The 27,473-nt window shown below is 45.5% G+C and overlaps 1 protein-coding gene and 1 long non-coding RNA gene across 9 annotated transcripts in view; one reads left to right on the plus strand and one right to left on the minus strand.

The window, feature by feature from the left end:
• akap13 (A-kinase anchoring protein 13) overlaps window positions 1-27,473 on the plus strand; it is a 394,804-nt gene that overhangs the window by 345,968 nt on the left and 21,363 nt on the right. For 7 of the 8 annotated variants that reach the window (XM_033050598.1, XM_033050602.1, XM_033050600.1 and 4 more), the window contains 11 exons: window positions 6,441-6,508; window positions 9,717-9,783; window positions 12,174-12,303; window positions 14,752-14,864; window positions 16,782-16,958; window positions 17,207-17,457; window positions 20,360-20,485; window positions 21,138-21,255; window positions 22,874-23,122; window positions 24,071-24,147; window positions 26,434-26,615. In XM_033050598.1, coding sequence (XP_032906489.1) covers window positions 6,441-6,508; window positions 9,717-9,783; window positions 12,174-12,303; window positions 14,752-14,864; window positions 16,782-16,958; window positions 17,207-17,457; window positions 20,360-20,485; window positions 21,138-21,255; window positions 22,874-23,122; window positions 24,071-24,147; window positions 26,434-26,615 — 1,558 coding nt within the window. The remainder of the gene's footprint in view (window positions 1-6,440; window positions 6,509-9,716; window positions 9,784-12,173; window positions 12,304-14,751; window positions 14,865-16,781; window positions 16,959-17,206; window positions 17,458-20,359; window positions 20,486-21,137; window positions 21,256-22,873; window positions 23,123-24,070; window positions 24,148-26,433; window positions 26,616-27,473) is intronic. The other variant, XM_033050601.1, reaches the window with a different exon arrangement.
• LOC116991725 lies at window positions 21,372-27,274 on the minus strand. Its single transcript, XR_004416883.1, has 3 exons — window positions 27,157-27,274; window positions 26,374-26,378; window positions 21,372-21,383 (listed from the first exon to the last, which is right to left on the minus strand). It is a non-coding gene; the product is annotated as an uncharacterized LOC116991725 (long non-coding RNA).

Here is a 27,473-nt window from a genome sequence, read left to right on the forward strand (position 1 = left end):
GCTAGGTGAGTGGGCAACAACTTGGCAGATGAAATTTAATACTAATAAATGTGAAGTCATTCACTTTGGGAAAAAAAATGATAGGGCAAGTTATTTTCTAAATGAGGAGGAGCTGCGTTGTAATGCAACGCAAAGGGATCTAGGGGTATTAGTACATGAATCACTAAAAGTTAGTATGCAGGTGCAGCAAGCAATCAGGAAGGCCAATGGAGTTTTGGCCTTTATTGCTAGGGGGATTGAGTATAAAAACACGGAGGTCTTGCTGCAGCTGTACACAGTATTAGTGAGACCACATTTGGAATACTGTGTACAGTTCTGGGGTCCATACTTAAGAAAGGATGTACTAGCCCTGGAGGCAGTGCAGCGAAGGTTTACAAGATTAATTCCTGCAATGAGGGGATTGACATATGAGGAAAGGTTGGCTGGAACTCTACTCTTTGGAGTTTAGAAGAATGAGAGGCGATCTCATTGAAACATATAAGATCGTGAGGGGCCTTGATCGGGTGGATGCACCGAGGATGTTCCCAATGATCGGGGAAACTAGAACTAGGGGACATAGTTGCAGAATAAGGGGGGGCTCTTTTAAAACTGAGATGAGGAAGAACTTCTTCACCCAGAGGGTGGTTAATTTATGGAATTCACTGCCCCAGGGAGCAGTGGAAGCAGAAACTTTAAATATATTTAAGACTAAAATAGATGGTTTTTTAGCTGCCAAGGGGATAAGGGGCTACGGGGAGAGGGCAGGGATATGGACCTAGGTATGGTTAGTATAGTAAGACCTGAGTGATCTCCTGGACAAGTGTCGATCGCCTGGATTGGGGTCGGAGAGGAATTTCCCGGATTTTTTTCCCGAATTGGACCTGGGTTTTTATCCGTTTTTTTGCCTCCCCCAGGAGATCACGAGGTTCTTGGGGTGGAGAGGGGTGATAGCGGTATAAAGGGGAGGGTACTGTCTTGTGTTCTGTGTCTTGTGTCTACTGTTTGTGGGTAAGTGTGTCTGTTTAGTGTTCAGCCATGAGCGAATGGCGGTGCGGGCTCGACGGACCTGGTGGTCTACTCTCGCACCTACTTTCTATGTTTCTATGTTACCTGCCGTTAGCGCCACGGTGGTCCACGGTGGTCCACGAATGCCGTACTGTTATCGCACGAGGTTCCCACGATGTTAAACTCTGGTTAGCTCTTGCGTCAAGTCGCCCCGTGAAAAAGCCGCTTAAGACAGCAACTCTACCGCTGTGTCGCCCAATGGTACCTCAATGGTAACTCATAGGCCGACACTTAGCTAATGCGCCAAAGGTACCCTGCCACATAATTCTATCTAGAATACTTGTATCTAAATGAAGTTTCATTTAAAACTTCCTAAACAAAAGGAACCAAATCCCAGCCAGGTCAATATTTCCACATAATATAATTTTCCACCTCTGAAAACATGCTCGTAAATCTCCTCTGCATCTGACTGGACACTCGGCTGTTGGAAAAATGGAATTAAAATTGAAAATACTCCAGGGAAGATTTACGAGGATGTTGCCAGGATTCAAAGACGTTTCGGGTCGAGACCCTTCTTCTTCAGAAGAAGAACCGTCTGAAGAAGGGTCTCGACCCAAAATGGAGTCTGAAGCAGAGTCTCGACCCGAAACATCACCCATTCCTTCTCTGCTGAGATGCCGCCTGTTCCGCTGAGTTACTCCAGCTTTTTGTGTCTATCTTCGGTTTAAACCAGCATCTGCAGTTCCTTCCCACACAAAGGTTTAATAGGACCTTGAGGGGGAAACTTTTTTTCACACAGAGGGTGCTGGGTGTATGGAATGCGCTGACAGAGGGCAAGTTGTACAGTTGGCCAGTTCAAGGGTAGTTTGTAAATATATGGGCCAAATGCAGGTAAATGGGACTAGCATAGATGGGACATCTTGCTCAGCTTAATGAATTGGGTTGTCGGGCCTGGTTACATACTATATGACTCCAAGGTGCAGTTATACCCTACCAGTAGTCCAGCAACTAGATCTTCAGTGCTGCCGTTCAATGCTCTATACAGGTTCAGCACGACCTCACTGCTCTATCGTTCTATTCCTTGGCTAATGAAGTAAAGTATCTTGTACACCTTAATCAAAGATCCATAGGGTGATGAAGAAGGCATGTGGCACGCTTCCTTTCATAGATCAGGCCACAGAATATAAGAGTTAGGGCATTATGCCGCACTTGGAGCATTGTCTGCGATTGCCATCACCAACCCAAGGCAGGATGTGTTTGCAGAGGCGAGAGTGCAGAGGAGATGCACTCTGAATGTTTCTGGTTTGGAGGCTTTTGCTTGAATAGGCTTGACTTGATTTCCCTGGAGACAAGGAGGCTGAAGAGTAACCTAATGAAAGTATGTAAGCTTATGAGATGCATAGATAGGGTCGAAAGTCAAAGTATTTTCCACTATGTAGGGCCATCAAAAACAAGAGGATATAGGATTAACGTGAGAGGTAGCACTTTTGAAGGGCATCTGAGGAAAAGTTATTTTTATAGTGTGCTGATATGTGGAACGTATTGCCAGAGGATGTGGTGGAATCGGGTACAATTACTGGCTTTAAGAGGCATTTGGACCAACACTTAAATAGGCAAGCATAGAACAGCACAGCCCTAGTGCAGCTGATGGGATTAGGGTGGATGGGCAAAGAGGTTAGCATTGATGTTGTGGGCCGAAGGGCCCATTTTATGTGCTGTACAATTCCACAACACACTGACCTTCAGAAAACCATCAACATCCCAAGGATGTAGAAAAAAAACAACTTTCTGGAAGAACTCAGCGAACCAGATAATATCTGTGACAGAAAATGGACTGACAGGGTCTTGGGTCAGAAGCCTTCTTCAATCTGATTTCCTTACTTGAAGCTCTTTAATGAACCGGATGAGATTTAATGACAAGCGGATCTCCACACTAAAACTAGCTGGATTATGTTTATTTCTTTTTGAACCCCATATCTTGGTGGAACTTGAACTTTGTACCATTCATCCAGGCCTCTGGGTTACTGATCTGGAAAATGAACCACTCCACTCTCCTTGTGTGGGTGACCTGTCAATAGGTTAAATAAGATATAAGCTTGCATTTGCTTCAAACCTTTCACAGCTTAAATTCATCCCAGTTTAATATACAGCCAATGGATTCTTATGAAGTTTAGATGGGGGATTGGGCAGCATTACTACTCTGAAAAGTCAAAGGAAAAGCATAGCGGGATATGGGGAGAGAGAGGGTCAGCTGTGATCATATTGAACGGAAAAGAGACTTCACGGAATAAATGGTGTTCCCTGAAGTTTCTACCTCTGCATGATATTGTCTGAGGCAATTTTCATCAATGGTTTCTGCAAGAGTTTACAGACTTGTGCTAATGTTTATCTGCCCCACCACCCGCCTTGGAAAGAGAGGGCTTCTCGTCTTTCGTCTCTTGACGGTAAGGCACATGGGCGGAATGGAAAGTTCATTGCTCATGCAACTTTAGTAGCGTGTCTATGATTCCTTTTTCCAAGTTATCTTTAGGTTGTTGGCAATCTAGGGAATATTACACACAGGCTTTTTTTTTTCTTCTGACTTCTCGAAGCAGTTATTCAAAGAGAATGTATGTGCCGGAAAATTGAGAACGAGTTATTTTTTCCATGATCATTCCGTGAATGTTTTTCTCCTGAATCCCAGCAATATGCTGCTACATAGAAATAACACTTAACATTGCCACCGCGCTTGCTCCGCACTCTCTCCTTCCATCATGGCTCCGTAGTGTACATTGCAGGGCTCTTCGGTCATTACTCTCTAACAGGAGTGTTAATGGACAAACTGCCCTGTGTAAGTTGTTGCGAAGAGCAGCATCCAAGGTGCAGATGTGCTGTTCATTGTGCAACCTACACACACTTGCCCAAGACATTTCTTGGCTCTTGTTGACCCTTCTATAGCCCACTTGAGTTGTTTCCTCTTTGCTTTATATTTCTCAAGTGCCATGTCTGATTTCATCTTCTTAAACCTCACATACGCTTCCCTTTTCTTTTTGACCAAATGTACAACCTCTTCGGTCATCCATGGTTCCCTTACCTTGCCATCCTTCTCCTTCCTGGAACATGTCGGTCCTGAACATTGATCAATGGCCTTTAGGACTCATCTGAAGAAAGGTCTCGACCCAAAACATCACCTATCCATGTTCTCCAGAGATGTTGCCTGACCTGCTGAGTTGTTACCTTACAACGCCAGAGACCCTCTGGGTGTTGTCTGTATGGTGTTTGTACATTCTCCCTGTGACTGCGTGTGTTTTCTCCGGGCGCTTCGGTTTCCTCCCACACTCCAAAGCCATACAGGTTTGTAGGCTAATTGGCTTCTTTAAATTGTAAATTGTCCTCAGTGTGCAGGATAGTGCTAGTCTGCGGGGTGATCGCTGGTCAGCGCGGACTCTGTGGGCCGAAGGGCCTGTTTCCACGCTGTATCTCAAAAAGCACTCTAAAGTTGTGTGACTCTGCTTGCCATTCCTAGCCCTGTTCTCTTCTCCTTCCTGTTGAGTTACAGTGGGCTGTGATGCATCAGGTCAGCCCTGGATCCTAAATGTCTGGATTCTAACCATGTTTGCACGCGCTCTAACAATTATGACTCACTGATTGGATTATTGTCCCCTAATTGTTCCTAATGTTCCAGATAAAACCGAACCCCTGAAATCCTTGATGAGTTTAAAGCATTCAACCACCTCAAGAGGATCTTTTGTCTTCTGTGTGCTGTGCTGTGCATTTGAGTTTGATTTTGTTTTTAGTTGCGTTTTAATTTAATCTGTATTTAGCTCTCGGTCTTAACACCAGCATTAAAACAATGCTAATCAGAAGGCCTAGTCTAGTGAATGTTTGCCATCAGAACATCATCTTCCATTTGGAACATTTAAGTTTCCGATGTTTTTTTTGTCTGCTTCTATTTGGTCTGACAGTCAGATAGTTCCCTCAGCATTCTTGAGACACTGTATAATTGTGCAAGCCACTGGGGTTAATACAGAAACAGTGGAATGTGGACGTCATTGGCAAGGTCAGCATTTGTTGCCCGTCTTTGACTACTCTGAGGATGGGAGTTGTGTGGTATAATGAGGACATGAGTACGTTTTTTTTGAGGAACTGTAATGGAAGGTTAAATAAAAGTCACACAAATTAAATATGAGGAAGTTCAGAATACAGCAACAGGGTCTATTTATATATATATATATATATATATCTCTTCAGCATGGCAAAATATTCCAAGATGCCCTGCAGTGGAGTAATCAAGCTTAATATAAAGAACACCAGACGAGCAAAGTGGGTACAATCAAAGAAAAGTTTTAATGGAAGTCCACAAACACGAAAGAGAAGTTGTAAAGCAAAGAGGTTTAGGCAAGAATCAGCAAGCAATCTGCTGGAGGACCTCGTGGAAACAAGGAACTGCAGATGCTAGTTTACAAAGAAAAGACACAAAGTGCTAGAGAAGGTCAAGCAGCATCTCTGGAGAACATGGATAGGTGATATTTTGAGTTTGGATGTTTCAGGCCAGGACACTATTTCAGACTCCTTGAGGAAGGGTCCTGACCGAGATGTTCTCCAGAGATGCTGCCTGACCCGCCCAGTTACACCAGCACGTTGGCCTTTTTTGCTGGAGGACTTCAGAGGGTCGGGCACATTGGTGGATGGAAAGGAATGGTCAACTCTTTGGGCCTAAACCTTGCATCAGGTCTGAGAGGGGAGAGGTAAGATAGTTAGTAAAAACAGCGGAGAGAAAGGGGTGAGACAAAGCGAGAGATGATTGTACTGGGGAGGGGTGAAGGATGGCGGGTTAATGAAGCTGGATATCGGAGGGGAAGGGATGGAGCTGGGAGGCAGGGGCAGGTAGATGATGGATGGAGACAGACAGAAGATGAAAAGAGGGGAAAGAAAGAAGGAGCCGGGTGCGGAGAGCAGGGGGTGAAGTGGAGACAGCCTCTGGTGAGTGATAAGTGGGGAGACATAGACTGCCTGTGCGGGAATCTGATAAATAAGGAAAGCGATAATGAGAGCCATTCGGGGAGACCACCATCAGGAGAAGAACTCCCGAGTTAAGGTGCTGGAGGATTTCTGGCAGCATTTCTGAAGGAATGCTCCTCTCACCAACATCCACTGCAACATCTCAAGGAAAGTCAACTGTGAAGAATGAAGAAGGGTCTAGACTCGAAACGCCACCCATTCCTTCTCTCCAGTGATGCTGCCTGTCCTGCTGAGTTACTCCAGCATTTCGTTTCCATTTGTGTAAACCAGCATCTGCAGTTCCCTGTTTCTACAATGTAAAATGTTACTGCCTCCTACATTCTAATCTTTACATCCACCACAAATAATTCTGTGCATGATAATTCATCTGCAATGGTATTTATAGTATGTTAAGGTTTCCTGTGCCCGTATTTGGTTGTCTCTTTTCTCTAATAGCCTTTTCTTTTCCTCCACAGATTGCAACGTGCAAGTTCACAAGGATTGCAGGGAGAGTCTCATAGCCTGCAGTAAGATTAAACAGAAGGTACTTAATTTTCTTCCGTTTTCTGTATCGTGCAAAATACTCAATATAATGCAGGTTTATTTTCCTGTGAGTCTCTTCGTTCATTGAGTTGTGGGATGAAACATTCCTTTCAGTAACTGCACAATATGCCACCCTCCTTCACTCCCAGGTCGGGTCTAGTATGGGTTTAGTGGGGAGAAAGGCCTCAATATTGTGCTATTGCAGTGGTACCACATTCTAACGCCACCGGTTACAGACTTCAGTCTCACACGAACCTTGAGCACATTCTAACACCTCAGCACACTACTGCACTATCAGATATGATGCCTTTCAATGAGGTGTTAAACCCCAAATCTGCTGATAAAATCTGAAGAAGGGTGGGGCTAGAGTTGCTGACTTACAGCACTGCAGACCAGGGGTTAGATCCTGACCACAGGTGCCATCTGTACGGAGTTTGTACTTTCTCCCCATGATCTCTGAGATCTTTGGTTTCCTCCCACGCCCCAAAGACGTACAGGTTTGTAGGTTAATTGGCTTGGTATAAGTGTAAATTGCCCCTAGTGTTTGTAGGATAGTGTTAATGTGGGAGGAGGATCGCTGGTCGGTATGGACTCAGTGGGCCGAAGGGCCTGTTTCCATGCTGTATCGCTAAACTAAAAAAAAGGGTCCTGACCCGAAACCTATTCATGTTCTCCAGACCCGCTGAATTACTCCAGCACTTGTGTCTTTTTTTATTTCAAATATTCCCCTGGGAACGCTTATACAGTTCTCAATCCTTCTCATTGCTGGTTATATTCAAATTGTTCCAATGTTTGGTGAGTTGTGTCTCAATTGTAATCAAATGGAAATCTGGAACAAAATGAGAGAGCTCATCTCTTAGTCCTGCCTGGGCAGTTTTTCCTCTCTTGATACAGATTCTCACAGGCTTTCCAACATACTTTATCTTGTATAATTTAGTTTTTGGTGACGTGCTTTTCTTTAAGGAGTTGGACTAAGAGCCTTTCAATATTGCCTCACATAACAACCTTGCAGTCAGTAAGCTAGTGAAATTCGTGTTCATCAGCCAGAGCTTAACATCTCGGAAATGAAAGGCCATTGAGATAATACAGCAAGAAAGTGGTTTGGAGAGCAGACTCAGAAACTATATTGTGCTTTGGTCAGGGCTCGTGCACTGATGCAGAACATAAAATAGAATGGAGTACTGGAAAATATTACTTTAAGATAAATTATGATGATGGAACAATATGTGGTTTAGTTTCATATTGCACAAATTTAGTTTCATATTGATGAAAGATTGATTGATTGATTGATTGATTGATTGAATTGGAAGGCACAGATTGGAACAGGCCCTTCAGCCCTCTGACTCCATGCCAACATGTTCACACTAGTTCGATGTTATCCCACTTTTGCATCCACTCCCAACACATTCGGAAGACTTACAGCGGACAATTAACCTACAAACCCGCACGTCTTTGGAATGTGGGAGGAAACCGGAGCACCCGGAGAAAACCCACGCGATCACAGGCAGAATGTACAAACTCCACACAGACAACACTGGAAGTCAGGATTGATCCTGCAACTCCAACGCTCTGAGGTAGCAGCTCTACCAACTGCACACTCTGCCATCCAGGAGAGACACAAGGAACCGCAGATGTTGAAATCCTGAGCAAAACACATTGATGACGATTGTTAGAATGATCTTAATGAAAATCACCCCCAAAGAATGAATGGACAATCCAAGGTTATCCAACCTTTCCTACATGAATGCCCTCTAATCCAGACAGCATTCTGTTAAAGATCTTCTGCACCCTCTCCTAAACCATCACTCTATGTACAGTACTTATGTTTGCACTTTCAGCGAGCTATGGACTTGAACCCCAAGATCCTTCTGTACATGAGAGTTGATGGATATGTGGGGAGAATAAAATATGGGTTTAATGCGATAATGTGAATGGGTGATTGGTGGTCAGCACAGTCGATGGGCTGAAGGGACTTCACCTCTCTATAACCCTCTGTGGGAAACACTCGGCAGGTCAGGCAGCATCTGTGGAGGGAGAAACTGGTTAATATTTTAGATTGATGACCTCTCATCAGAACGGAAAAGTTAGAAAGCAGCCATGTTTAAGTTGCAGAGCTGGGGTAATTGCTTGAGATAGGGTAAAGATGAAGTTCATCCAGATAACCCAATTCTTCCCATCACCAACCAGGGAGGGGAAAGTGGATGCCTGTAAAGTAAAGCTGATGTGTCTGGTGGAGTGTGAAGGGAGATGGATGAATGTGGGAAACAGAGAGGGAAGTCACTCTGCTGGAGCTGTGTGGGGCAGAACACAGCAGCTGCTGGAAGTCTGAAGCAGAATGCAAGAAATACCCAGCAGATCATGTAGTATCTGTGGAACGAAGGACACAGTCCTTGATGACATTGTATCAGAAATACCAGTCCTGTCACAAACAGGAATGGCTGGGTATCTGAAAATGTTGAACAAACATTGTGCTCAGGCTGAAGATGAGGACCATGCATGTGGTCAGTGTGGGATGATGAAGTGAGTTACAGGCCTGGAAGCTCAGCCCTTGAGAACTGATGATCTGAGGCACAGATGAAGCGTTAACTGGGAAGTCACAGAGTCTTTCTCATCTATAGGATTCAAACTACTTGCCTAGTTGTGCTACAAGCTTGTTGTTGAACACCACTTATGTTCAAAGAGAGAACAAAGTTCTGGAGTAACTCAACGAGTCAAGCAGAATGTCTGCAGAAAAGGAATAGGTGTTGGTTCAGGTCAGAACCCTTCTTCAGACCGACTTCAGAAGACTCCACCTGTTTAGGCTTGTTGATGTGCAGTGTTGATATACCATTTACACCTCAGACCCTTAAACACTACACAGCATTAACATCAGCAACTAGAATGTTCAATGGATTGTGCCTTTGGTTGCACTGCACACTTCAGTATTTGCACTATCATGGTTACCTATCAATATGGCCAATTATTTATTAATTTATTGTATATTTTCTGTTATTGCATTAACGTGCTTGTTAAGCTGCAGAAGGTAGGAATTTCATTGTTCCGTTTTCAGTACATGTGGCAATAAAATACTCTCTTGACTCCTCGGTGTGTACCAAGGCTGACCTTCAGGCCCAAGGTCGTTTCTCTTTGTCTCCCACCTCTGAGGAAATTTCCTTTGCTGCAGCCAGCTGCAGCCAGTACCATAATATGTGCCAATTTCTCTATTTCAGCAACAAAAAACACCTCAGGCCCAAGATTCATTGACGTTACCCAATGCTGTCATCATGAGAAATAAACGCAAGTATCTCTGTCTATTCAAAGCTCACTGTGTAAACTGCTGGAACAATGCTAACGTATTTAACTCAATCAATGAGCTTGCATGGTATTGTAATGGTGATTTCATGACTTGATAAGTCTGTGATATATAATACAGTGTCCATGTGTAAAACACCCCCAGTTATCTAGTTATAACATTTGGCCTTGGATTGGTTGAGAATGGGTACTGCAAGAGTGCAGCACTGGTGTATCTTTAAAGGTTGATAACAGCTATTTAACTTGATGATTTGAAAATAGCTTTAAAGCAGAAATGTGCTTATTCCTCTCTCCTGGAGTTTTGGCTGTAATATTCTAAGTTAGCGGCCGCATAATATAAAGGTATTGGGAATATTGTTTGAGTGTTGTGGAGCTGAACGCGTCGGTCAGGATCGCTCCCTTTGAGCTCAGTGAACAATTGAAGATCAACTGTCCCACGGAGAATTTAAATGCCGATGCAAAGACCAACTCATGGGTCTAGAGTTGACTTGCTCAGAATTGTGAGGCAGAGCTTTGAAGGTAGGTGGCCAGGAATATTTACATTAAGCTAGGAACTAGGATTTCTGATTAGAGTGTATTAGTTACAGGGAGAGGTTGGACAAACTTGGATTGTTTTCTCTGGAGCGTCAGAGGCTGAGGGAAGACATGATAAAAGTATAGAAATTGTTGAGTGGCATAGATAGGGTAGACATCATAACCTTTTTCCACAGGGTGGAAAAGTTAAAGACTAGAAGGTATAGCTTTAAGGTGAGAGGAGCAAAGTTCAAAGGAAATGTGTGGGACTTTTTAACAGAGAGTGGTTAATGCTTGCAATGTGTTACCAGGGATGCTGGTGGGGGCAGATAGGACAGCGGCAGTTAAATTAAATTTCTTTATTTATATAGCACATTTTTAGTCAACTTGCATTGATCCCAAAGTGCTTCACATAATTACATCCACACACACAGGCAAAGGTGGGTGAAGTGTCTTGCCCAAGGACACACACAGGCAAAGGTGGGTGAAGTGTCTTGCCCAAGGACACAACGACAGTATGCACTCCAAGCGGGATTCGAACCAGCTACCTCCCGGTTGCCAGCCGAACACTTAGCCCATTGTGCCATCTGTCGTTAAGAGGTTTTTAGATAGATATATATATATGCAGGGAATGGAGGGATATGGATGAATAGGGAGAGGAATTGAGTTTAATTTGGCATCATATTCAGCATGAACATTGTGGTCTGAAGGGCCCATTCCCATGCTGTACTGTTCAACGTTCTATGATGATAGAGTAGATATAGGAAACTGGGATGAGGTAGATTTAATAATGGAAATTATCAGCTCCTTAGTATATATAATGTTTGGAATTTTATCTTCAGTTGGACGAATGCTACCAACATTTTTTTTTGTGAAGTGTGATTTGCTTCTGGTCCTGACGTAAAACTACGTGAAATATTAGGCACCTGATTTGGTTTGAGGTCAATTGGCCCGTGAAAACTGGTCAAAATGTTGGAACGGGATTACTTGCTCGGTCTGGTTTATGGAAATCAATTGTCAAAAGATTTCTCTCCTCTGGTTCTGAAAGGTGTCATTTGGACAAGATATGAAGTCCTCCAAAATATTAGCCCTTTGACCACCCGTAGTTGTAGACAACTGGCAAGGATGGAGTCCAAGGATCATCAGGAGTAACTGAGTCCTGTCCTCAAACCCCAAGCTGGTTGGACTCATTCTCATGTTTTATATTTGCTCATCACTCATGGGATTACAATCATAGGATTTACAAAGTTTGAGAACACAAGAAACTGCAGATGTTGGAATGGATCATTAAAACAAACTGTTGGAGGAACTCAGTAGGCTGAGCTGCATCTGTTGAGGGAGAGGGGGATGAAGGGATGGTCGATGTTTCAAGTTGAGCTGAAATAACAAATCCTATCCATAGGTAGATGATGCTCGACTGCTGAGTTCCTCCAGCTGTTTTTTTTTTTAATCAGGTTTAGGGGCTACTAAATTTGTAAAGAGCTACATTAAGTACACTTCACCTTCCCAGATGCTTTCTCCTATGCATGGATCACCGTCTGCAAGAGCATATCGGCAAGAACTGAGAAGCTTGCAAATAGAAGAAGATTTTGATGTTGGGCACACGTTTTTGTGACATGTACTCATGTATTTCATAAAGACAACACTAAGATAATCAGAAGGTACACAAACTTGCTGGAGGAACTCAGCGGGTGCAGCAGCATCTATGGAGCGAAGGAAATAGGCGACGTTTCGGGCCGAAACCCTTCAGTTCCCTTTTGAACACTAAGATAATCAGATGTTGGCACTGATGGTGGCAGTAGATATCAGTAATGTAACTGTTTATGAAGTATTTACCTGCAGTGTTTCTGTTTTTCATGTAGCAATGCAAGCGAGAGAACGTCCAAGATCAGCAGTAATCATTCCAGATGACAACTTGTTGATAGCTCCTAATCGGAAGATGCCTCTCTATCGATCACTTTCCAAGAGTATGTCAATAGCCAACATCGCAGGGTAAGCTTGAGTTATATTCAATAAGTTGAATATAGTCAAACAGAATGGAGACAGGCCTTTTGGCCCAGCTTGTCCATGCTAACCAACATTTCCCATCTACACTGGTCACTACAACACAACACTACACTGTGTTTGCCTCATATCCCTCTAAGCTCTCCTATCCATGTACATGTCTAATTGTTTCTTAAACGTTGCAATAGTACCTGCCTCAACTATCTCCTCCGGCAGCTCATTCCATATATCCACATCCCTTTGTGTAAAAAAAAGTTACCTCTCAGGTTCCCATTAAATCTTTCCCCCACCTCACCTTAAAGTTGTACAAAAGTGCTGATGAATTAAATGCTTACCGAGGCTCAGTTTGCAGTGCTCTTGCATCACAGGAGGTTGTGTGTTGATAACCTGCCCCAAGTTCAGGAGTGCCAAAGTCTCGCTTTATGCTCCAGTGCAGGACTTGGGGAGCGCAGCATTGTATCAGGTCCATCTTTCAAGTGAGGGATTAAACAAACACGGGTCACCTCGGTATTCTCAGCTGGACATGAAAGATCCCCTGGCACTATATCAAAAATGAGCAGGAGAAATCCACTGCATGGGCAGTACATTTTCCTACATTGATATCACTGGAAACATTTTGTTAGTGGTAGCTTGATAGGTGCAATTTGGCCACAAGGTCCCTGCCGCACTACACTGACTGCATTTCAAGCAGGCGATGGCTGGAGGCCCACTGCAGCCTGGAGCTCGCCTCGATCGGGCACCGCTCATAAGAACTAGAGCACAGACTGGACTTTGAAAATGGCGCCAAATCCTGGCGCCTCTTGCATGCGGGCTCAGTGAACAACTTATGTACACTTTGCTAATCTAGGATGTGCTTAGGCATGGCAATACTTTGCTGGATTGTATGTAAGAAAATAATTTCACCGTGAATTTCATTCACACATGTGATAATAAAGGCAGCATTGAGCTATTGCATCGACTATAAACCAGGTTAGCACATTCTGAAAGGGATGCAGAAAGTACTGTAGAAATGCAAATCTTTCTTGCTTCTTGTATCAATAAATTGGGAAAATAAGCCACATGCCTTTACACAGCACACTTAATGGGGCAGAATTCTCACAAAAGGCATTGGGGAAAAGTAGGTTGCGACAATATAGTCCGAGAGAATGCAGGATGTAGTTTGGCTCCATAACATGTGAACCCACTCATCCCCCCCACATTCCCACAGCAAAGTGAGATGATTGTTGACCCTATTTTTTCAAAACGACACTTTCTTCAAATCTAGTGCTGTGTTGTAGTCAGCATTGGGTCGATAATGAACTCAGCAGTGTGCCCTGCGACATTTTTGGCAAAGAAACTGAATATAACATAAGCAACTCAAATTCTGGTTGTGGATGCAAGGAATTGCAGATACTGGTTTACAAAAAGAGGCACAAAGTGCTGGAGTAAATCAGTGGGTCAGGCAACATCGGCACAGACATGCCGCCTGACCCATTGAGTTACTCCAGCACTTTGTGTCAAATTTTGGATGGATACTTCACTTAAAAGAAGACTGCCCATAATACCAGACAATTTAACATCCCTGCAAACTAAATTCACATTGTAAATGCCCGAGATATCTCACAATTTAATTTTGTAACCTCATGGATGAGGATAATACTTGGCTTAATTCAGATTTGTAATACAATCGATGGGAAGGGCGGCAGTGGGAAATATTTGCTCGTTGAGAATCATCGTGGGGTGCACTCATTGCAGAGCAGTGCCAATGTGGTAAAACAGCACCGACAGTGGAGAAGCTTAGAAACCTTGTTGAGTTCCTTCCCTCCACTGCTACTTCTGTTGCATTGAATCGCCGTGGCTGAGTGAAAGAGTAATACAGCACTGAAACAGGCCCTTCGGCCCAACTTGTCCATGTTGACCAAGATGCCCCATATAATGTTTGTCCTATTTGTGCACGTTTGGCCCATATCCCTCTAGACCTTTCCTATCCATGTACCTGTGCAAATGTCTTTTAATTGCTGTTATGGTATCTGCCTCAACTACTTCCTCTGGCAGCTTGTTCCATATACCCATCGCTAATGAGCGAAAAAGTTGCCCCTCGGGTTCCTTTCCCCTCGCAACATTAAATTGTCCCAAGTGTGTGTAGGATAGTGTTAGTGTGCGGGGATCGCTGGTCAGCTCGGACTCGGAGGGCCGAAAGGCCTGCTTATGTGCTGCACCTCTAAACTAAACTAAGCTAAATCAAACATATATCCAAATACTGATAGATTCTGTTCCTCAGAACCTCCCCCAGTCACGTATCCAGCACTGATGTTAGACTCACCAGCCTGCAGTTCCCTGCCCTTCCTAATTAATGGTACAGCATTTGCCACCCTCTGGTCTTCTGGAGCTTCTCATGTGGCTTCCAGAGCTCCCTCGCATTGACCATTATTTTTGTGTTCTCTTTGCCTTGTCTAGACCTACGATTGATGAATCCTCCCTCGTTTCTTTGCGAGTTTTATCTCAATCGACCGACTCTCTGGACCACATAAAACCAGCAAGAGAATCACTGGAGTCCCTGACGGATGAAGGTAAGGGGAGTGTTGAGTGAGGGTGGGGCCTGTGTGGGGCTTGCATTTTTAAACTGAAAAGACCTTTAACCCAGGCAACTATAGCAATGATGCAGTCAGTAGAGTGTGTAGAATCCACCTGAACGTCATATTAAGATACTTGCGTAGAGATTTGCCCTGGGCTAGTATATATAGCTATATAGACATATATACCTACATTATAGCTATTATAAATGCGCTATATATATATATTAGCATATATAATTTTATATATGTCTCTGCCTCTGCATCACTTCCCTGATTCTGTTTGAATGAGGCCAAGTTCTCTGAAGGGGAGGAGAGTGTGAGTAGATTTGACTTGAACGCCTGGGACCAAGGGCGACTTTCACAAGACAACAGCATCTCTCTATCATGATGGTTATCACTGAATCCTCCCATGTGTAGATGATCACTGGGTGCCCTCCGATCATTTTCTTCTTCTGTTTCAATGAGGGTCAATAACCCTTTTATCCGGTTGAGATCCAAATGCTTGTAGACCCACTGCTCAAAAATCTGAGCACGACTCCCCCATCCCCCCCGCCCACCCCACCCACCAAGCCCGCCCCAATCATCAAGGTCCACCAGGTACACACTGACCATCAATCACCCATTTGCACTAATCCCAATTTATTCTCCTCACATTCCCAACAACTTCCCCCCACCCCATCTCTCGATTCAACCACTCCCTGCACTCTCGGAGTCACTCTCAGAGACCAGGTAACCTACGGGCCCACGCAGCTTTGGGATGTGGGATGAAACCGGAGCACGCAGAGGGAACTGGTCACAGGAAGAATGGGCAAACTCCACACAGACAGCACCCGAGGGCGGAATTGAACCGAGGTCTCTGGTGCTGTGAGGCAGCAGCTCGACCAACAGTGCCGCAGGCTGCTTGCCTCACCCACACCATTTCACCACAAAACCACTCCAAAACTCCTTCTCAATACACACCTTGTGTAGTGCACCACAGCGTGTCTCATGGCTCACCAAAATCAGGAATTAATGATGGTCTCTGAAGCATTATTGCCCGATGTTTAGTTTAATTTAGAGATACAGCAGGCCCTTCAGTCCACAACGACCATTAGTTCTATCCTACACACTCGGGACAATTTACAGAAGCCAATTAACCTACAAACCCACATGTCAGTGGGATTTGGGAGGAAACCGGAGCTCCTGTAGAAAACCCACGCAGGTGGCAGGGAGATAGTACAGACTCCATACAGACAGCACCCATAATCAGGATTGAACCTGGGTCTCAGGTGCTGTAAAGGCAGCAACTCTACCACTGTGCCACTCTAATGTGTTTGTGTAGTGGTGTGTGTGTGTATGTAGTGATGTGTGTGTGCGTAATGTGTGTATGTAGTGATGTGTGTAGTGTGTGTGTGTAGTGATGTATGTGTGTGATGGTGTGCGTGTGTGTAGTAGGGTGTGCGGAAGGTGTGGGTGTAGTGGGGTGTGTGTGTATGTGCGTGTAGTTTGTATTTACGTGTAGTGTGTGTGTGTGTTATGGTGGTGTGTGTGTGTAGTTGTGTGTGTGCGTGTGTAGTGGTGTGTGTTTGAAGGTGCGTGTGTAGTGGTGTGTGTGCGTGTGTAGTGGTGTGTGTGCGTGTGTAGTGGTGTGTGTGCGTGTGTAGTGGTGTGTGTGCGTGTGTAGTGGTGTGTGTAGTGGTGTGCGTGTAGTGGTGTGTGTGTGTGCGTGTGTAGTGGTGTGTGTGTGTGCGTGTGTAGTGGTGTGTGTGTGTGCGTGTGTAGTGGTGTGTGTGCGCGTGTAGTGGTGTGTGTGCGCGTGTGTAGTGGTGTGTGTGTGTGCGTGTGTAGTGGTGTGTGTGTGTGCGTGTGTAGTGGTGTGCGTGTGATGGTGTGTAGTTACAGTAAGTGCTGGACATTGGTGTTTATTGTCAGACTCCGCACTTGTGTTCCACATCCCCACAGGTACTGATGTCATGGACGGACAGCTGATGGGCGAGTTTGAGTTGGAGGCCAAGGAGCTGGAAGCGGACTCCTGGAGCCTGGTGGTGGACAACAGGTTTGTGCGGCAACAGAAGAAAGATGTAATCAAACGACAGGACGTCATCTATGGTAAATTTTATATTTGTTCCTATACTAAACAATGTCACTTTGCACTGTAAAAATCTGTAGCTGCAGAAAGGTTAATCTGCTTACATTTCTGAATTAAATAGTGCTTCAAAAATTTTGGATAAAACAATATCTTCAAAAGGGATGTTGAGAGTGAATAGTTTATAGGACTGAGGCAAGATGGGGATATGTAACGTATTGGTTGGTAGGTCACTAATCCATTATGTGTGTTTGTGTGCTTGTCTCCTCAGAGTTGATGCAGACAGAAATGCACCACTTCCGGACGTTGAAGATCATGTCTGACGTCTACAGCAAGGGGATGTCCAAGGAGCTGCAGTTTGAGACCTCCACGGTGGACCGCATCTTCCCCAGCCTGGAGGATCTCATCGACATTCACACTCAGTTCTTCACTCGCATTCTGGAGAGAAAGAAAGAGTCCCTGGTGGAAAACAGTGACCATAGTTTCATCATTAAACAGATCGGGGATATTTTGGTGAATCAGGTCAGTAAGACACACCGACCTATAACGCCATCAATTTATTTTTTGTGAAAATAGTCGTACATCGCAGAAATGGACAAATTGGTGAAAATCCATTATACCAATCCTACATTAATCCAATTACATCTTCCCCACATTCCCATCATGAGGGGGATAGCTAGGATGAATGCAGAGTCTTTTACCCAGACTTGGGTGAGAGGGGTAAGATTTAATAGGAAGCTGAGGGGCAACTTTTTCACACAGAGGGTGGTGGGTGTATGGAGTGGGGAGATAGTTGAGCCAGGTACTATAACAACATTTAAAAGATATTTAGACAGTACATGGATAGGAAAGATTTAGAGGGATATGGGCCAAAGGTGGGCTGGTGGGACGAGCGTTCAGGAGACGTCTTGGCCAGCATGGGTAAGTTGAGCCAAAGGGCCTGATTCCTTGCTGTAAGACTCTATGACACTCTCTAGTTTCTTTAACTGCTTGTGACGGGAGCAGTTGTATCTCCACGTGTGGCTCTCTTGCCTCAGATAGAAACCTGAGCATTTATGTCCCACCTCAAGCACTGAAATCTAGGTTAACACTTGCAGTACAGTATTCAGCAATAACGAGTTGCTGCTTAATCCTTCAATTGTAATTAGGCTGAGGTAGATGTGACTAGTGTAGCTGGGACATCTTGGTCTGCATGGACAAGTTGGCCCAAAGGGCCTGTTTCAATGCTGCTTGACTCTGACTCTATTCTCATCAAGTCTCCGCATTCACTTACACATATAGAGTTGTATAAAATCATGAGAGGAATAGATCGGGTAGATGCACAGAGTCTGTTGCCCAGAGTAGGTGAATCGAGGACCAGAGGAGATAGGTTTAAGGTGAAGGGGGAAAAATGTAATAGGAATCTGAGGGGTAATTTTTTTACACAAAGGGTGATGGGTGTATGGACAAGCTGCCAGAGGAGGTAGTTGAGACAGGAACTATCTCATTGTTTAAGAAAGAGTTAAATAGGTACATGGATCTGCACATCTCGTATGTGTATGTGACGAATAAACTTGACTTGACTTGACTTGACTTGGATAGGACCAGTTTGGAGAAATATGGTTGAAACGCAGGCAGGTGGGACTAGTGTAAATGTAGGACATGTTGGCTGATGTGGGCTAGTTGGGCCAAAGGGCCAGCTTCCATGCTGTACGACTCTATGACTAAGGGTAACTCACAGTAGCTGAGTAACCTACCAACCTGGAGAATGAGTGCAAATGTCACTTGAAGAGCCACATGGCCTAACACAACACAGTGCCAGCACCCTGAGATCTCCATCCCATCTCTGTTCTTATTTCCTGCTTTCTGCCCCAGCATTTCTCAGGCTGTGTTTAGACCAGGCCCTGTGCCGCTCTGGTTTTCCCAGCTCTCCTGCAGTGGTTGCGGCGATTTAAGTGTCATAAAAACTTCAAAGCAAGCAGCCCTTCATGACAAAAGCTTTGCGATTTCAAAGTTTGCCATACACCCAAAGAATATTAACAGGTTGTTTTGTAAAGCAAACAATTGTTTCAAGATGGAGATTGATATCTTAACTTTAATTGGTAACGTTATGGGTCAAAGACAGGTAAATGTGGTTGAGGTGCATGCTACATTTGTGGAACTGATTCAAAGGCCAGAACAACCTACTCCTGCTCCATGAGATACAATCCACTCCATCCTTTGTTCCCTCCTGCCCCAGTCCCCACCGCTGTCCCAATCTAGTTTTTTTACCCCAGCACACAAAAGAGTTCCCACGATTCTGGTGCAAATAAAGTAATGGAAGAAGTCATTATAGTCATGTTGTTCTTTGTTCTCGGCGCCTCGCCCCTCTTTGTTTCTCTCGACATCCCCACCCCACCGGGTCCCTCTTTGTTCTTGGCTGTGCGGCCCCACCATCTCTCCTTGGTCCCACCACCTCTCCTTGGCCCAACCACCTCTCCTTGGCCCAACCACCTCTCTGCGGAAATGTAATCTCTATTAGGGGTGCATTAGTCCCTGCATTGGTGAATGAGTGAGAGAAGTGCACGTGCATAACACTTGCCTCTCTTGGACCCACAATACCTCAACTTTGATCAAGAAGGCTCACCAGCGTCTCTTCTTCCTGAGGAGACTGAAGGTCCATCTGTCTCCTCAGATCCTGGTGAACTTCTACCGCTGCACCATCGAGAGCATCCTTACCAACTGTATCACAGTATGGTATGGCAACTGCTCTGTCTCCGACCGGAAAGCACTGCAGAGGGTGGTGAAAATTGCCCAACGCATCACCGGTTCCTCGCTCCCCTCCATTGAGTCTGTCCAAAGCAAGCGTTGTCTGCGGAGGGCGCTCAGCATCGCCAAGGACTGCTCTCACCCCAACCATGGACTGTTTACCCTCCTACCATCCGGGAGGTGCTACAGGTCTCTCCGTTGCCGGACCAGCAGGTCCAGGAACAGCTTCTTCCCTGCGGCTGTCACTCTACTCAACAATGTACCTCGGTGACTGCCAATCACAACCCCCCCCCGGACACTCCTCCCACAGGAAAAACACTATGTCTGTATACATGTAAAAAGATTTATTTATTGAAATCATATTCTATGTCGCTCTTCCAGGGAGATGCTAACTGCATTTTGTTGTCTCTGTACTGTACACTGACAATGACAATTAAAGTTGAATCTGAATCTGAATCTAACAGTCAAATTCTTATAGCCAATATTTTTTAGCTGAAGCTTGCATCTTTTAGGCAAGGGAGGTGCATAGAGTAGGTTTTCCTTTTGTTACTGTAATTGTGACCTTTTCTTTGATGCCCATTAAATTCAGTTGTCTGGACGAGCTTTGTCGAAATGGATTAAGAAGACTTAATTTAATTCCAAAAGGGGCCAGCCTCTATCTTCCCTAACCTGTACCCTGGTGTTTTTTATTTGACAGTTCTCGGGATCCAGCGCCGAGCGATTGAAGAAGACCTATGGGAAGTTCTGCGGCCAGCACAACGAGGCGGTGAACTTCTACAAGGAGCTGCTGGCGCGGGAGAAGAAGTTCCAGGCTTTTGTCCGGGTGTGTGCAGATTCCACTCGAAACAGTGGCTGACTGAAATAATAACCATTTTAACTCCCCCTCCCATTCCCACACTGACCTTTCTGTCCTAACCTCCCCCATTGCCAGAGTGAGTCCACACACATGTTGGTGGAACAGCACAAGCTATTTTGCTTCTGTAGTTTCCAACCCAGCAGTATGAACATTGAATTCCATTATTTTAGGTAACTTCTACAACTAATCCCGTTTTCCCCACCCCTCCCTCCAATAAAAGTCGGTTAACCAGTTCCTCAGCTCGCCACAATGTATCCAACTCGGGATAGAAAATAGGCACAGGAGGAGGCCATTCGGCCCTTCGAGCCTGCACTGCCACACCATCCCAAGGCAACAGGTGGGATCACACCATCCCAAGTCAACAGTTGGCCTATCGGAGAACCATCCTGCCGGATGTCATCTGTTGCTGGCCCTGAATTGTCATGGTATTTTTCTTGCATCCTCTTCCCTACAATCAGTCCGAAGAAGGGTCCCAACCCGAAACGTCACCTATCCATGTCCTCAAGAGATGCTGCCTGGCCCGTTGAGTTACACCAGCGTTTTTGTGTTTATATCTCTTGACTGTTTGAAATCTGCCGACATGGATCCTCGCTCTAAAGTGTCTTAATTTCATTTTCAGAAAAAAATGTCTAGTTCCATAGTTCGAAGATTAGGGATCCAGGAATGTATATTACTGGTTACCCAAAGGATTACCAAGTATCCGGTGATTGTCCAGAGAATCATCCATCTTACCAAAGGTAAGCAGTGAGTTGTGGAGCCACACAGTACAGAAACACAACATCAACCCACCATGTCCATTCCCACCGTCAAGTGCCCACTTATTCTCACAGATGCTACTTATTCTCACAAATGACCCACTGAGTTCCTCCAGCAGTTCTCTCTTTTTCCTACAGATTCCAGCTTTTACAATCTCTTAAGCACCCATCTGTACTCATGCCATTTACCAGCACCTAGTCCATTGCCTTCTAGGTTTCATTGATTGAAAGATGCAGCATGCATGTTATTGGGCCCTGCAGCCCACCGAGTCCATGCCACCCATCGATTACCTGTTCACATGAGTTGAATGTGATCCCACTTTCTCATCCACTCCCTACACACTTGGCACAATTTACAGAGGACAATCGACCTACAAACCTCCGCGCATCTTTAGGATGTGGGTGGCAACTGGCGGAAACCCACATGGTCTCAGGGAGAACGTGCAAACTCCACACAGACGCGGAAACCGGGTCCCTGGCACGGTGAGGCAACAGTTCTACCAGCCGCACCACCATGCCGCCCAGTGTGCTGGCAATTCAAATGCTCCCCTAGAAACAAATCTTCTTCAGAACCCCTCTAAACCTCCAATCACCCACCCAGATGGGGCAGCACAGTGGCGCAGCGGTAGACGGCCTAAATACAGCACCAGAGATCCAGGTTCAATCCTGATTCCAGCTGCTGTCTGTACGGTGTTTGAACGTTCTCCCTGTGACCGCGTCCAGTTTCCTTCCGCATTCCAAAGACGTAAAGGTTGTAGGTTAATTGGTTTCAGTAAGAATTATAAAGTTGTCCCTAGTGTGTAGGATATTACTAGTGTACGGAGATCGCTGGTCGGTATGGACTCGGTGGGCCGAAGGGCATGTGTTTACACTGTATCTCTAAAACTAAAAAAACCCTGAATCTAAGCCCCCTAGAGTAGTCATAGTCATACAGCGTGAAAACAGGCCCTTCTGCCCAACTTGCCAAGCCGACCAACCTACCCCATCCACACTAGTCCCACCTGCTTGCGTTTGGTTCATATCCCTCTAAACGTTGAACACTCATCTACATTTACCCCATTTCTACTTTTAGACACCTGGGGAAAAGTTTCCATCTATCTGCTCTATCTGTGCCCCACATTATTTTGGATAAGGTTATCAGATTCCTCCTCAGCCCCCTGTGCTCCAAGGAACCAAGTCCCAGCGCACTGATCCTCTCCTCAGAATTGAAATGTTCCATCCCAAGCAACATCTTAGTGAATCTCCTCTGAATCTTGCCCGGTCTGTGACATTGGCTTTTTATTTCCTGAGATTGTGGCAATTTGCAGCTTTGCCAGGTGGCTATTTGTCCCACCTCATCAATGCCACGTGTACAGGGTACTGCTTAAGCCAACCCTGTTTCTCAACTCTTGATCCAAAGCCCTTTCAGTACAAGGTACTTTTCAAAATTGAGGTAGAGATTCTGTCTCCACCATTCCTACAGATGGAAATCTCCAGTTCTCCCTCTTTCCCCACCCCCTCCATCCCACTCTCTGGATGAGAAACCACTGGTGTGTTTCTGATTACAATGTCTAATTGGATGCGGTGCTCACTCTGATTCTGCGCTAATTACTCTTTGCAGAAAACGAAGATGATTACGCTGACCTCACCAAGGCGCTGGTGATGATTAAAGAGGTGGTTGCAGCTGTGGACCACAAAGTGAATGAATGTGAGAAGAAGACGAGGCTGCAGGAGATTCACAGCAGGACCGAGACCAAAGCCATCATGAGACTGAAGAGTGGCCAGATGTTCGCAAAGGAAGACTTGATACGGAGAAAGCTGGTGCATGATGGACCTGTCACGCTGAAAACAGCGGCAGGAAGACTAAAGGGTACATCATCCTCCCTTCCATCAATGAAGCACAGTGCCCAATGCGCGCTGGTTAGGTCACACGAAGGCCCATGATTAATGGCACTCTCTTGATTGAGGACCACACTCTGCATGGCTAATTGGAGATTAATCCACCCACATCACAGTGAAGGAGGGGGTGAATTCAACTTGTTCCTACCAAGTGCTTGGGGAATGGATTAGCAATATAACCTGGCGATCTCCATATTACTTGCTTTCCAATGGTTTAGGGCAGGGCAATAAATAGCAGTCTTTTATGAGGAGCAGACTTTTGACCTGCAAACCTATAATACAATGATAACTTTGGCAAATGTCTAGTTTGAGTAACCCAACAATTCTCATGCTGGTATGAACCCTACAAATCCTTTCATGGAATGCATCATTGCTTCTTGTTCATCTTTGTCAGTCTTATATGTGCACTGATCTTACATTCCTTGTGGGATGGTAGCAGATCTGTCCAGGCTGCTCCCCGCAACAGGCGAATATATATATAGACACAACATGCTGGAGTAACGCAGCGGGTCAGGCAACATCTCTGGAGTAAAGGAATAGGTGACGTTTCGGGTCAAGACGCAAAACTTCACCTATTCCTTTTCTCCAGAGGTGCTGCCCGACCCAATGTGTTACTCCAGCATTTTGTGTCTATCTTCAGTATAAACCAGCATCTGCAATTCCTTATACAGGTGAATATAGATGTAGTTTTCCCCATGGTTTACTGTGGAGATCTCGAACAGGTTTCCAAATTATTGAATTTGATTTTGAGAGAGAATAGCCCGATAATTCATCTTTCCATAATTTCCCTCTCCCGAGATTTGCATTCTCACGCTACTCAATGTAGCTTGGCTGTTGAAGTGACACTGAATATTAGTGCTGGTGGAAGCAACTGTGCTCACACTCCCTGTATGTTAACCACCTACTCCTTGCCTTCCAGAGGTCCACGCTATTCTGCTGTCCGACATGCTTGTGTTTCTTCAAGAGAAGGACCAGAAGTATACTTTTGCTTCGTTGGTAAGTTAGAATTTAATTGATATCTTTCATTGGTCTAAAGGGCCACTAAAGGGTCATTTACGCGTCATCATTTACACGTCACGACGCATGACGCACGTGATGCACGCATGGTGCGTGGTGACGTAGGCTGTGACGCGCGGCGCCCCGGGATTTTCGGACGTACAAAATCTTCACCTGCCATCTGCGTGACGCGCAAATGACGCCCAAGTGGGACACGCATTTTACTCTCCTCCACATCACTCCTGTGTTCCCGATTACACACTGCACCCCTTTCAGAACATCCCCAAGCTTTTTGCCAGTGATACATTTGGAGAAGGGTAAACATCTAGGTGAACTGTTCGAAGGTGAAGAGAATTTAGTATCACGATCAGGGTGATAAAACGGATCTGCTTCACCAGTTCGATTCCCTGAGGGGCCACAGTGGCTGCTGTTTTATTACAGGGAGCAGAGACAATTTATGAACGCATGGCTCCTGCAAGCAGCAAGCTAGCAATAACCAGCCCATCTGCTTCTCTGAGCTTAATTGAAGGACAAACAGTGACTGGGGGTGCCAACCCTGTTGCAAAACAGTGTCTGGTCACACTTAGAGAGTGCATGGATTGTTTAGGTTAGAGATATAGCGTGGAAACAGGCCTTTCTGCCCACCTAGTCCCCGCCGACCAGCGATCCCTACCCACACACTAAGGACAATTTACAATTACACCAAGCCAATTAACCTAGAAGCGTGTACGTCTTTGGAGTGTGGGAGGAAAACGGAGCACCCGGAGAAAACCCGCGCAGGTCACGGGGAGAGCGTACAAACTTCATACAGGCAGCACCTGTAGTCAGGATCGAACCGGGGCCTCTGGCGCTGTAAGGCAGCAATTCTACCGCTATGCCACCAATGTCTGAACCTTATCGCAGAGACACCAATCCTAGTTCAGAGCTCCCCTCAGTGCTGCACCAAACAGTCGATCACAATTTGTGTAATCAATTCTCTGAAGTGGAGCTGAAAGATTACAATCTTCGGACTCATTTTGAAGAGTGCTATCTGTCATAACCTACTGCAAGCATTCAGTATCGACTATCCACAATGCCTATATTTTACTTCGGTGAAGGAAGAGCTATAACCTGTTGCAACCAGCTGTTATTAGGAGTATTGTGATATTAGGAGTATAAGGATGTTGCCAGGTCTTGAGACCCTGAAGGGCCTGTCCCACTTACGCGACCTTTTCGGCGACTGCCGGCACCTGTCATAAGTCGGCGAAAATTTTCAACGTGATGAAAATTCAGCGGCAACCAAAAAGATGCTACTACTCTTTGGAGACCTCTCATGACCATACAGGCTGTATGGTTGTGAGAGGTCTCCTATGGTCGTGAGAGGTCTCCAAAGAGTCGTAGCGTCTTTCTGGTCGCCGCTGAATTTTCAACATGTGCAGGCAGTCGCCGAAAAGATCGCGTAAGTGGGACAGGCCCTTAAGCTACAGGGAGAGGTTTGGCATGCTAGGACTTTATCCCTTGCAGCACAGGAAGATGAGGGATGATCCTATAGAGTTGTATGATCATGAGGGGAATCGGTAGAAGAAATGCACAAAGTCTTTTAACCAGAATATGGGAATCAAAAACCAGAGGATATATGTTTAAGGTGAGAGAGGAAAGATTTAGCAGGAACAGGGGCAGATTTTTCACACATGTATGGAATAAGTTGCCAGAGAAGGTAGTTGAGGCAGGTACTATAGCCACATTTACAGTAAAAGACAGTTGGACAGGTACAAGTATAGGAAAGGTTTAGAGGGAATGGGCCTAACATGGGCAGATGAGACTTGTGTTGATGAGGCATCTTGGTTGGCGTGGGCAAGCTGGAGCGAATGGCCTGTTTCCATGTTGTATAATTTTAGAACTACAACTATCTTTAACTTTAATTTGAAAGTTGCTTGAACTCTGCAAGAAGATATTGGTGATGCAATACTGAGTGCTTTGTCACAAGTGTTGTTTCTAAGAGCGGGAGTAGGTCATTCAGCTACCTCAGACAGTTCTGACAATCGATGAGATCCAGACTGATTCAGATGGAGGTTTAAGCAGAGGTCGTGTCTGCCGATGTGGATGGGTGTTTAATCTGGCAGCAGGAAATCAGTCTATCAAGAAGATGAGATCATTCCAGACAGACTCAGCCGAGTGAAACTCTAAATAAATGAAATAGAAGGGAAGTCTAGGAGTGTGTGTACACGGTGTCTGTACTGTGAGCACACCATCTATTAGTGCTCCGCGCCCTCACTCTCCGCTCCCTCGTCCTCACACTTGTTCCAGGACCAGAAGTCGACGGTGGTGCCGCTGCAGAAGCTGATTGTGCGGGAGGTGGCGCACGAGGAGAAGGGCTTGTTCCTCATCAGTGCCGCAGCCCAGGAGCCGGAGATGTACGAGGTGCGAGCAAGCTCCAAAGAGGAGAGGACCAACTGGATGCAGATGATTCAACAGACAGCCGACACCATGTAAGTGTCTCGTGGAGGGTGTGTGCAGGAGAGACCCAGCGGAGATCAGCACCAAACACCCCCCTCACTCTCCCCGCCCCACCAACCCCCTCCACTCTCAGTCCTGGTCCAAGGTCTCAACCTGATACATCAACATTTCCTCTCTCCCCACCCCCCCCCCCCCCCCACCCCCCATAGATGCTGACTTCCTCCCACGTTTGCTTTTTGCTCCAGATTCCAGCACCAGTAATCTGGCCATCTTAACTCTTCCTCTCAAAGTCTGAGCAGCTTTTCAAAGGGAATCGATTGTGCATGTGTCGTCTCCTGGTGCTCAGGAGTTCTTTAATCTTGAATGACGGAGTAGATTGGGATCTTGGAATTATACTCACAGAGTTGACATCTCTCCCTCAGACATTCTCAGCAATAGTTGGCCAAGTCAGCCAGTGTTCTCTCACTGGTCATTGCTCTGAAGCAGAGCGTTCAATTAGAACCTGCATTTTGATTGATTGAAAGATACAGCATGGAAATAGGCCCTTCAGCCCATCTAGTCCATGCCTACTACCGATCACCCTTTCATACTAGTTCTCTGTTAGCCCATTTTCTCATCGACTCCCTGCACACTAGGGGCAATTTACAGGGGCCAATTGACAGTCACATTTGCACATCCTTGGGATGTGTGAGGAAACTGGAGCACCCGGAGGAAACCCCCATGGTCTCAGGGAGAACATGCAAACTCCATACAGATAGCAGTCAAGGTGATGATCGAACCCGGGTCTCTGGTGCTGGGAGACAGGTCTACCATCTGTGCCACCGTGCTGCCCTAAGCCAGCGTTTGCTTCTATGCCAGCCTCTCCAGTTATCAGTTATACATGTTATATA

This window comes from Amblyraja radiata, chromosome 34, assembly GCF_010909765.2.
Source record: "Amblyraja radiata isolate CabotCenter1 chromosome 34, sAmbRad1.1.pri, whole genome shotgun sequence".
Lineage (NCBI taxonomy): Eukaryota > Metazoa > Chordata > Chondrichthyes > Rajiformes > Rajidae > Amblyraja > Amblyraja radiata.